Source organism: Orcinus orca, chromosome 3 (genome assembly GCF_937001465.1).
Source record: "Orcinus orca chromosome 3, mOrcOrc1.1, whole genome shotgun sequence".
In the NCBI taxonomy this organism is placed as follows: Eukaryota; Metazoa; Chordata; class Mammalia; order Artiodactyla; family Delphinidae; genus Orcinus; species Orcinus orca.
Genome location: NC_064561.1, coordinates 76,362,917 through 76,375,462, shown reverse-complemented (window position 1 = coordinate 76,375,462; position 12,546 = coordinate 76,362,917). Strand labels below are relative to the sequence as shown.

The 12,546-nt window shown below is 36.7% G+C and overlaps 1 protein-coding gene across 3 annotated transcripts in view; it reads right to left on the bottom strand.

Moving 5' to 3' along the window:
• FNIP1 (folliculin interacting protein 1) overlaps nt 1-12,546 on the bottom strand; it is a 132,302-nt gene that overhangs the window by 17,446 nt on the left and 102,310 nt on the right. For all 3 annotated transcript variants that reach the window (XM_004279881.3, XM_004279882.3, XM_049707230.1), the window contains 4 exons: nt 9,934-10,080; nt 8,875-9,044; nt 4,632-6,048; nt 3,652-3,820 (listed from right to left, as the gene is read on the bottom strand). In XM_004279881.3, coding sequence (XP_004279929.1) covers nt 3,652-3,820; nt 4,632-6,048; nt 8,875-9,044; nt 9,934-10,080 — 1,903 coding nt within the window. The remainder of the gene's footprint in view (nt 1-3,651; nt 3,821-4,631; nt 6,049-8,874; nt 9,045-9,933; nt 10,081-12,546) is intronic.

Below are 12,546 nucleotides of genomic sequence, written 5' to 3'. Positions count from 1 at the left end.
CCACAGTTTACACACAAAGGCCAAAAATGACAATTAAGTACACAGCACCACCATAAGAAAGAAATGCTCAATACTTTAATTTTTTTTGTATTTGGAAAGGTAAGGATTTCTTCACCACTGGACAAATGAATTAACAACAATAAGACTGAAATATAAACTACAATCTTGAACCCAATGGCCTTTTTCCTTTATAACTTTTACTATTACTAAAATTTCATAGCAAGAATGTAAGTTTATTCCTGGATAAACCCAAGTTTGGCACCCCCAAAGGATATCCCTTTGCCCAGTTAATAACCACTTTGAATAAAGCTTTTTGCTCAATGCTAAGGAAACAAAGAGAAGGGAGCTCACAGTCTTATGAGGGAGATAAATACATGTGGCTATGAAAATACTTGCATAATAGACAAAATAGTAACCAAGTGCTGTGGTACCAGAGGAGGGCAAGAGTGGGTTCTGTGTGACTGGTAGTTACACAGTGGAAGGGACATAGGGATATGACACTGATTCTTAGCGATTCTTAGGATTCTTAGCGATTCTTAGGATTCTTAGCGAAAAATGGGAGAGGAATATGGATGATTCTGTAAGAGGGAATATCATGAGAAGACTCGAAGATAGAAGTAGATGGATGTAACCAAATTTGTGAAAAATGATACGGAGAAGTGGGGAAGAAGAGAATGGCAAGTAAGAAGCGTGGAAAGATACATTGTGAAGACTTTCCATGGAACTCTAAACTTTATATTTGTTTTTATAAAATCGTACTTAAATATTTCTTATTCAACTCTTACCAAGGATATAACATTTTTCTATTCATCAACTTCATTACTGAAACATAATTTTGGAAAGGGTATATATACCTAAAGATGTAAGGTATATCTTACTTTTTTAAGAAACAATAGTGAATATATATTTAACATAACTACCTCTGTGATTATAAAAGAAAAATAAGACAGGAGATATGATCAAATAATTAAAGTGGAAAACAAACTGTTAAAGGAAGATACTACTTTCAGAAGCAGTGGGCATCTTTAGGAGATGAGAATTATGATGGGTGTTCATCTACTATCCTCACAAGGAAATGTCTAAACCGATAATGGGGAAACTGCTATGAAATACACCTTTTACTTTAAAGGGTTAAAAAGCACTTTAGAAATTAACTTTATAGCTCCTCAATCAAAAAGTCACGTGGCTAAGATTTTAAAAGCTATTTTTTTGGTAAGAAAAAGGAAAATGAGCCCACATCAGTAGTTTCCCAAGAAAGAAGGGTCTAAATCCCAAGTTTGAGATTAGAAATAATCCAAATCAAACTCACTTTAGGAGCTGTTAAAGAAAAAAGGGGGCAGTGCCAGTCATTCATTCTGAAATTGCTTGTTTTCACACAATGGATTATTATAAGCAATGTCCTAATTGGATAAAATTTCAATTGAACCAATTTCAGTCCTTTCACTTCATCATCAACTTCTGGAAAAAACAGCCTACACCCCACGGGAGCATATTCTCAACTGACATATTATAGTAGTCACCTCCACAATACTAAGTTTGTATCCAGCCTCAAATACTTCCAAGTCACAAAATAGGAAGTATATGAATGGGAATTCATATGAATCTAAAGTACATGAATGGGAATTCATATGAACCTAAATTCAGTGAATCTAAAGCTTAATATTTTTTAAACCTTTTTCTCTGAGTTCCATAACTTCTACAATACGAATGTATCCACAATCCTACCAGCCCTTTTTCTCTCCCAGGCATTTCCAGAATCTCAATACATAAACTCCCAAATCCTTAAGTATCTCCTCTCTAGCAGATACTCCTAGATTTCCACCACATTATAAAACCTGATTTTTTCAGTTGCCTTCTAGGCATTCAAACATGGCCTTGCAGAATGCACTTTTAAACTCAAAATGTACCAAATCAACTTCAGTGTACCTTCCTCAAAACTAGCCAGTTTTCTTTTTTTTAAAAGAAGAGAGCGAACCCCAATGTTGTAAAGGGAACAGGTTTTAGGGACATTACAAACTGCTGTTCAAACTAGTATTGTCTTTTGGAAAAGAAACTACAAAACATGTAACAAGAACATGAAAATACTTCTAATCTTAAAAACTGGACAGTAACTTCATTTCTGGGAATCTAGCATAAAGAAATCATCTTAAATTCATAAAACACAGCAAGAGTATCAGTGTTATTTATAACAATAAAATGAAGAAAAGTTGTTTTAAAAGTTGAGCAACAGAGAATAGAGAACACAGAAATAAACCCATGTATATATGCTCAATTAACTTATGACAAAGGACCCAAGAATATACAATGGAGGAAGGACAGTTTCTTCAATAAATGGTGCTTAAAAAACTGAACAGGGACTTCCCTGGTGGCACAGTGGTTAAGAAGTCGCCTGCCAATGCAGGGGACACAGGTTTGAGCCCTGGTCTGGGAAGATCCCACATGCCGCACCTAAGCCCTTGCACCACAACTACTGAGCCTGCATTCTAGAACCTGGGAGCCACAACTACTGAGCCGGCATGCTGCAGCTACTGAAGCCTGCGTGCCTAGAGCCCATGCTCCACAACAAGAGAAGCCACCACAATGAGGAGCCCGCACACCACAACGAAAAGTAGCCCCCGCTCGCCACAACTAGAGAAAGCCCACGCACAGCAAAGAAGGCCCAACACAGCCAAAAATGAATAAATTAATTAATTAATAAAAAAAAAAACTGAACAGCCACATTGCAAAAGAATGAAACTGGACCACTATCTTACACCATACACAAAAGTCAACTCATATGCTATATGAGTACTATATACCATGACCAAGTGGGTTTTTTCCCACCTAGGAATACAAAGATTGGATTAACATCTAAAAATCCATCAATGTAATCTATCACATTAACAGTTTAAAGAAGAAAAACCCACGATCATTTCAATAGACACAGAAAAAGTATTTGACAAAAACCCACACTCATTCATGATTTAAGGGCGTGGGGGACAGAAAACTCGAAACACTAGGGATAGAAGGGAACTTTATCCACCTGATAAAGAGCATCTTATAAGAATCTAACAGCTAACATCATGCTTAATAATTAAAGGCTCAATGTTTTCCCCCTAAGAAAAGGAACAAAACAAGGATGTCCACTATCAGCACTTCAATGCAACACTGTACTGAAGGTTCTAGCCTGTACGATCAGGCAAGAAAAAGAAAAAGAGGCATCCAGACTGGAAAGGAAGATAACATGAGCCTGTATAGAAAATCTTAAAGAATCCACACAAAAAAACTATGAGAACTAATAAAAGAGTTCATCAAAGTGGCAGGATACAACAGCAATATACAAAAATCAATTGTACTATATACCAGCAATGAAAATTAATTCCATTCACATTTAAGCATTTGCAATATTTTGAAATTATAAATAACCTAGTGATGAACATCTATGAATACGTACAGTATTTTCTGATTTCCAGTTTGATAGATTCCTGGAACTCTCTACTTGCTTTCACAATGACAGGTACAAACATGCAGGTTTTTGCATATAAAGTGATGGATTTAGAGAACAACAATTGTATTACACACTGAAGTGTTACCAAAAATAAGGCAATTTTGGGTTATACTGGTTAACAGAGTTCGTCCTAAATAAATTTAAGAGCAGTGAAGGTCACTTACCTGCACAGCATGAGACAAATCTGACACTAAACACTGACGGAGTCTCTCATCATTCCCAATTCCTTGAAGAACAAAATCAGGCACATAAGAAGAGCAGTAGCCACCCAGCAAGGACCTCCCGAAGTTGGCAATATTGGGCTGAACAGCACTCACTTCAATTAACTTTGACCTGCAAGAAAAGTTCCAAAAGAAGACATACCTAATCAGTAATAAATATATTTTACCAACACACACACAAAAAATTGGACTCTACTAGTCCACATTTCCAGTATCATCATTCTTTATAAAATATACTAATAGTAAAATCATCCTTAAATAAAAACTGGCTTAAGGGCTCAATGAGACCACAAAATACTCCTTCCTATCCAAAAAGGGTCTGTAATGGACAACTCTGTAATGAGGTGAACATAAATCTTTCATAACAGACTTTAGGAATGCTGTCCCTTGTGTATGTAACACATTCTTAATACAATCAAATTATGGAAACCATCATCCAAAACCAAGTATAAATAACTCACAAACCCAAAGCTTGGTATATAACATTTCTCATGTATGAATCTTTTCCTTGTATTCTTGACCAAGAGTATCCATTCTATGCTTTCCTCTTATTTCCAAACTTATTTCTAACAGCTATTTCCTACCTTCTCTCAGCGATTACCTCTCCCTAGTTGTCAGGCTCAGCACAGGTCCTTTCTGGGCAGCATAACTCACTGCTAAATGAAAACTCCTAGGCAGTAAGCCATCTCCCACACACCAACACAACTTTTCTCTAATGCCTTCACAAAGCTTTTCTGGGGCACCTGTGGGGCTTAGCCTTTAATCCTTCTTCTAAGTAGGAGCATGTGATAATAAAAGAGTATTTGTCCAGAACAATGGTCTCTTCTTTTATATTAGCTACTACCAACTTTCAGAGATGAGCTAAACAAAAGAATGGTACATATTTTTATAGGTTCTATAAAAGGCTAAAACTTCGTACTTACCCAGGAAAAGGTATCTCATCTTCTTCTGCCCAATCTTCTTGCTCTCCTCCATAATAACTGCTTACTTGTCTAGTCACATCATGACCTGTATCTTCACTTTCACTATCCCCAAGGGCACTATCTGAACTTTCATTTCTTGGAATGTCCCATTCAGCTCCCACAGCAACTTTTTTCTCTGAACTCTCTTTATCCCCATGGGGGACAAGAATGGAGAGTGTATCTCTTTGGTCTTGCTGAGGAAAGCAGGTTTTACATGAATCTTGGTGAACTGTTCCTACACATTTGCAAAATTCATTGCTCTGTTTGCTATTTTTTGTATAAAATCTTTTTGAAAACTCTAACATACAGCAGTGTTCTTTACTGTCTGTACTTGTTTTAACTGGAATATCATCAATAGTCCTGGTTTCAATTGAATCATCATTAAAATATTCATCAAATAAGCTCATGCTTTCAGGGTCTGAATGATTCCAGCAGGGAAGTTCACAGGGCTCTCCAGATACCATGTTCAGTATATCAGGCTCTCCAGATTTAGCTGTTTGTGCAGTTTCTTGATGCTGATCAACAGCCCCTCTTTCCTCCTTCGGTGATTTGGTGTGATGCCTGGTAATCTGATCCACTACTGCCTGACTCCGGAGTTCAGTATCTGAGTCGGGTGACATAGAATCCCCAATCAAGAAAGTAACCTTTGTCTGGGTTGCCTCACAAGAAAATGCAGCTGTCACAAGTTTATCTGGAGGTTTTTTTTCCACAACCATTCCTGTGGATCTGAACACTTTACCTGTGTGATTACCTGAATCTAGCAATTCCTCACTCTGCCATGATTCCTCTGCAGGCTCTAAGCTTGACTTTGACAATGCACATCTGTCCACTGGAGCAGATCCTGTGCAAACAACTGTTTCTAACTTGGTGTCAAGGCAAGTTCTTAATTTATCTCTGCACTGTTTAACATCAACAGCATTTTCTTCTTGGCAGTCAGAAGAAGGAGAAATCATTCGGCACTCGTTTGAATTTCCTAGCAGCTCCTTAGAGCTGTTTTGAATATCTTCTCTCTCTTGTCGCAAAACATTCTCTATATTTTGCCCAAGGAGTGGACGACTGCAATATTTACAGTTACAATTAGGAGTCCTTGTTTCTTCTGACTCTTTAAAGAGCAAACTGTTTTTGTTTCTATGCATTGTAATAAGCACATACTCAGATTCTTCGATTTCACCTTTCTCTAAAGTGGTTGTAATTACTGTGCCTGGCATAACAATGGCTTCATCGTCTCCATTTTCTAAAAGATGGGTTTCTTGAAGTTCAGAGCATCTTATGAAGTAAGTAAGAAAATAAAGCAGCCTCTGGACCATGTCTTGTCGTTTACCAACTACCACAGTCCTTGCTAACCGTACAGGAGAGCCAATAGCGCCATACAAGTCTCCTGAAATGGAAAAATAAGTTAATGGACACATCCTCTACTCATACTAAGCAGGCTATTTTCAATTATCAGAAACCCACTATTATTTTATGAGGGGTAGTTCAGATTTTACTCTTGGTTCCTTAATAGGTTAGTGATTATTCAGGACTAGGATGAGATGAATGGTCTTAACCAAAGAGAATGGTGAATGGATAGGCTTTCTACCTTCCTCCTTAAGCAGCTGCTAATAAGGTGCTGAAACCATAGCAAACAGTCAGTTGTGAAAGTCACCAAGAACATGCTCTGTGCCAGTCCCCTTGCAGAGCACTTTATATGGGTGGAGAAGTACTGACTGAAGTATTATGTGCAAAAGCACATCTGCTGGGGACCAAGGAGAGGAAAGGAGTAGTAGTGAAATGGAACAGAGCTGAAGTAGTCACATCACACACTTAACCTTCCTTGATTTAAATCATATTCCTGAACTTCGCCGGTTGCTGCCCTACCAAAGACCTCACCTTAGCTCCCATGTTTTTAAAAGCCCATTTTCCTTTCCATTCCATTCCCTAGAGGGTTGGGTACTCAGGATAGACCCAAAAGGGCAACACATTTAGCCCTGTGATTCATTTTCACTTCTGTTGTCCATATTACACATGTAGAGCCATTACATTTAGAAAAGGAGGAGAGGGATTTAATTCAAGTTTTGCAAGTTGTCAGTATACCCATTTAAAGAATTTCTATTTTTACTTTATAAGAACCCCATACTTTTTAAAGGAACAAACATAAATAGGTCTCAAATAATATACTACAGACTGTACTAAGATAAATTTTCTCCTCTGGCTAAGAAACTGGCTCTAGTACCATCATGCCACTGTTCAAAACTACTCCCAAGGTTTCCACTAACAACCAAATAAATTGAAACTGCTTTGGTATGGTAAATGAGTCTTTCATGACTGGTTCCACTTTACTTTTCCAGGTTTATCTTCTGATAGTTTCCCTATTTTACCTTTATTCACCCAAAGTCCCACTTAAACTGGACCCCTGAATGTGCTCAGCACTTTTAACACCTAGACCCCTTTACTCATCTTATGTACTTTCCCTTCCCTCTGTATTTCTGCCAGTCCAAAGTTTCCCACCCAAGCATCCTCCCTTGGACAAAAGTAAGCTTCCCTAATTGAACTCCCACTAAACTTTTTATTTCTTATAGTTCCTATTTGAATTATCATTATTGTCCACATATACTTTACCTACAGTATAAGACTGTCACTTCTTAAAGGCAAGGACTAGATATCATTCATCTTTATACCCTCCAGGGTTCTTTGCACAGAGCCTTAGATATATTGTGTATTCAATAAATGATTGTAGAATTGAAAACAGATTTGAAATGTTCAAATTAAAAAAAAAAACTACTGAATTACTTGGTTTGAAAAAAGGTAAATTAATATTCATACAATGAAATACTACATAGCATTAAAAAGGAATGAACTATTAATACATACAACATAGGTGAATCTCAAAATAATTATGTTGAATGAAAGAACTCAGACCAAACAAAAGCACTAAAGTATATGATTCCATCTATATAAAGGTCTAGAAAATACAAACTAATCTACAGTGACAGAAAGCAGACCAGTGGCTACCTGAGTATAAGGAACAGTGAACAGGCAGAGTAGGGAGGAATAGGAGGGAGGGATTACAAAGGGCATGAGGAAACTTTTGTAGTGATGAATATGTTCACCATCTTGATTTTGGTGATGGTTTCAGAGGCATATACATTTTGACATATATATCAAAATATATATGGAAAGGAAAAGGAGGGAGGAGAGGGAGGGAGGGAGAGAAGAAATAGAAAGAGTAGGAATGAGAGAGGGACATTGGTTGGTTATATGAATTAATAAGCCACATTACAATCTGCCTGGCAAGCTCACTCACCATAACAACCTAAAGGAAGTTTAAGTTTCTACCAGGTCACCAAAACATTCTCACCATACTCCTCCCCACATCACCAAATAGCAATAGACTAAGAGTTGGAGTAACAGCAACTACATTTACCAGCCACTGTCCTAAGCACTGTTCTCACAGTATCTCATTTACTTTTCACATTATGAAGTATTTACTATTTATTTTATTTTACTTTTCGGCCACACTGCACGGCTTGTGGGATCTCAGTTCCCCAACCAGGGACTGAACCCGGGCCAAGGCAGTGAAAGCACCCAATGCTAACCACTAAACCACCAGGGAACTCCCTGTACTATTTACTATTATCCCCACTTTATAAATAGGGAAACTGTGATTCAAACATGGTCTGCCTGACTCCACAGCCTATGCTTAAATTTAAGCACCATGCTACACTGACTTCCTAATAACTGTCAACTCATCAACTAACCCCTCTCTCCTGTTACCCATTTATTTAGTGGGGTACCAAGCACTAAGAGAAAGATTTTCAAAAATTACTCAACAAACAAAGGTGGAACAATGGAAACCTCAATGACTGCTTCTCAGTTAAACAGATTTATTCTAGCGATCATAGGTGACTTCGTTGATTCATTCTTTCTAGGCAAAGTACCTAACACAAAACACCCTGAAGACCCTGAAGTTACTAATAAACCAGCCATCATCCTGCTCCTTTTGTTCCAGCTGCAGGTCACTATAAGGAATGATAGTAAACATAAGATGGGGATAACACAATTTAGCAGTTATGAAATAACAAGTAAGGAAGAAATGCTTTAGAAAGGAAGGGGGAAAAGAGAGCACTTAATTTTTCTCTATTTATTTTTGCCATAAAGTAACTCCAGACAGTTACACAAAAGTCTAAGTATAATGCATAAATGTAAGGGTTTTCAGAATACATACCCAGTTGTGCCCAAAGTGGGTTATACGGATGAGTCTTTGCCAACATGTCCACACTCTGAGAGGAATGTTTTTCTAAAAATATTTTTATAGGTGGCTGTCCATTTGGCATGACTGTTGGAACCCAGGCAAGATGATTGGTCAGAACTGCAGTAATGAGTGCTGGCAAGAATCTGAAAACAAAATTCATCCTATCAGATTCTAATCTGCTTTCATAAAACCTCAAGCAAAATTCAGTGACAGAATAAAGCAGAGAGGGTACATGGCCAAACATCATAAAAAACGAGAGGATAGAAGGAAGGATAGGTATATCACCAGGATGAAAACAAAAGTTAATAAATTTTTTTGGTTGGGTAGAAGTTAAAAGAAAAATCCTTAAAATAAAGACAGCATTCACAAGGAGCTATTTCTACTCATAATTAAAAAACAAAAATGCCATTTTACTTGAGAAACTATGGATTCTTTTCAGTGTTTAAAATACACATATATTAATGAATCAACCAGGAAGTCTATACATATCCAAATTACTGAAAAGGAAAATGAAGGAACATATTAAGAAAACTTTGTTTACCATCAAAGAGAATAAAAACACCCAAATTACTCATCTAGATTCTAAGAATTTGATGATTAAAAGAAAACAATATGATAAAGTACCACACTAAAAATGTATTATTGGAATCCTGGCACTTCCCTATATATTTTTAAACTTCTTTTCTATAGAATGAAACCGCATTCATGGATACAATTCACGAAAAATGGGAAGCCTCACAGAGTTCTGTAAGATGTCAGGAATTTTAATTTAACACACAATTAAAGACATTTTTACTGTTTCTCATTCATAAGGTTCTTTGGTCTTCTTCCATACCCTGTCTTGTAATTATCTTAGTTATCTTTTATAATTCTGTCTTGCTCATTAATAATATGAAATAATTCCAAAGATAATGATTAATTCTTTCACCTTTGTACTTGAACTTGATCACAATCTAGATATCTAGTTATAGTAAACAATAGCTAAGATAGTTAAGGGAAGGAAGGGAGGGAGGGAGGAAGGGCGGGCCATACTGATTTTTCGAAGCATTTTCCATTAGAAAAGTGAACTCCTTCATGAAACGATGGCAAAGCTGGTTCTTTTCTGGAGTCCCCGACATCATTGTAAGCCAGACAGGCTCTCCAATTCGTGGCATTGTGTAAAGATTACAAATTGTTGTTCTAAAAAGAGGAAAATACATTATAAAATTCATAGTTCCCAGAATTACATACTCTTAATAATAATGTTGCCGGCTTGGGTCTTACATCTAGATTATTAAAGCTTTTGAGAAAGACAATGAATCAAGTCTTTCTTTCTTTGTCATCAGCATAGTACCAAGGGAAAGGTTTTATACATCACCTCAAAATGTGTTGGTTCTGGCACTGGCTCTGCCCTCAAAGGCTGTGTGCCTTTGGGTAAATTATTTCCCTACTTTAAGTATCAGTTTCCCTTACCTATAAAAGGAAAGGACTAGGTAATTTCTAGAACCTTTCCAGTTCTACGTTTCCAAGGTTATAAGCTATACCTAAATATATTGCAAATAATCAACATAGAAAACAAAAATATTAAGTGGGGTAATAGCTTATGGATAATATCCACTCACAACAACAGTTTATCAGCATCATTTTATTGCCTATGCTGAGACTCCTTAGTAAAGTTCTGAAGAATGACGAGGACACTATATATGCATGCTATATGACTCAATTTTCTGAAGTTTTCCCTTGAATCAACACAAAGAGGATTAATGCAGTTATCACAGTGCTTTTCTGGCTGTCTCCTGCATTTATTTAGATAATAGCTAGTCTTGTGACTTGCACTCTTTACTAACGGCTTTAAAGGATACCTTTAAGATGTCAATTCTTTTCCTTTTACATTAATATCTGTTCAGCAGAGTCCTATACACTCATCACACGAAGCAACTCCTGCAAAGTTGGGGCTTAAGAACCTAGTCGATCTCTTAGAAGCTACAGAATGGTGTCCTACTTTCTACTCTCTAGAATAGTGCTGTCTTACAGAACTTTCAGCAATGATAGGAATGTTCTATATCTGTGCTGTCCAACATGGTAGCCACTAGCCATATGTGATTACTGAATACCTGAAATGTGGCCAGAGTGACTGGGGAATTGGATTTAAAATTTTATTTAGTTGTAATTAAATTAATTTAAATAACCACATGTGGCTAATGGCTACTGTATTAGAGAGTACAGCTCTAGAAAGTTCTCTGAGATCTCCACAAAGCTCTGATACCTACCTCAGTATAATTTTCTAATACCCAGAATTCAAAAAAGGAAAAGAATTCTGTTGCTTGTACAAGTTTTATTAAATCTCAACCCAATATGAACATGATACATTACCATAAATAAAAGTGACAAATACAGGTCACATTAATGAACTTTTAGTAGGGCATAAAATGACTGCTGAGAACTTAAAAATAAATGAATGGAAAAAAATTACAGGTATCTTACAGAGATAAATATGACAAATATAAACTAGCGATATTGAAAATGCTTATTTTTTAAAGACTATTAAAGATGTCCAGATAGGATGGAAAACTGAGCACAAATGTGTATCCCCTTTCAGTTCTAATGCCCCAAATGAACACTACTTAATGATTTAAAAACAAATGAATCACTACAACAAATAGAACTGAAGAGGAACTTTAGTGAAAATTAAAATTACAGATTTAATACAATTCTAGAAGACAAAACACAGAGAAGAATGTTAACTGAGGTACTAGGGTAGAGGAAGATAATGGGTTATGGTGCTCATGGTGGCGGGGGGATGTACAAAGAGGAGCTAATTTACCCCACTGAAGCAAGAAGAGTCTGAGGACTCAAAAGTGCCTGCTAAAAAGGAGGGCAGCAGCTATATAGGACTATAAACTAAGAGACTAATTCAAGGGCCATAAATGGTTGGTGACCCCCCTACCCTCCACCCCATTTTCCCACAGAATAACTAAAGATAGGAGAGCAGATGTAGCAATTGACCATCCCAGAGAAATGACATGCCCAAACCCTCCCTGATATTTGAATCTTTCACAATACACAAACAGATATACAGTAAATCTTGTGATATTAAAATTCCATGGCAGAGGCAGCAAGTATGGGGAAAAATGTTTAAATATGCTCCTTCAGGCTGTGAAAATGAAAAAAAGTTGAGCAACACTGCTCTAAAGTGAGGCTCTCCAATCTGCACTCCCAACCTGTATTTTGGTGCCTCACTCTCACTCTTAATGGGCAACCAAAATATTGATATATAGAGAAAGCCTCCAAGGAAAGAGGGGCACAAACAGAAAGACAGAAACACACACACACAAAATGACTCCAGAGGAAATAGAAAATAATAAAGTCAGAAAAAGAGAAGAAAAACATGAAAGAAAAGAGACATAGAAGATCAATCCAGGAGTGTCAGTTTCTAACAAAACATATTGAAGAGAAAATAGAGGAAAATAAATTATCAGAGAATACAGATAATTTACCAAAGTTGAAAGACAAGATAGTGCTAAAACTATACTGAAAGGCTAAAAGGACCAAGGATCAGGTATGAATTTACGGCAGGAGATAAATATGCTCTACAACTGATAAATCAAGAAACAGCTACACTAGGTATACTATTTAATAATATGGAGGTAAACAACAAAAGGAATA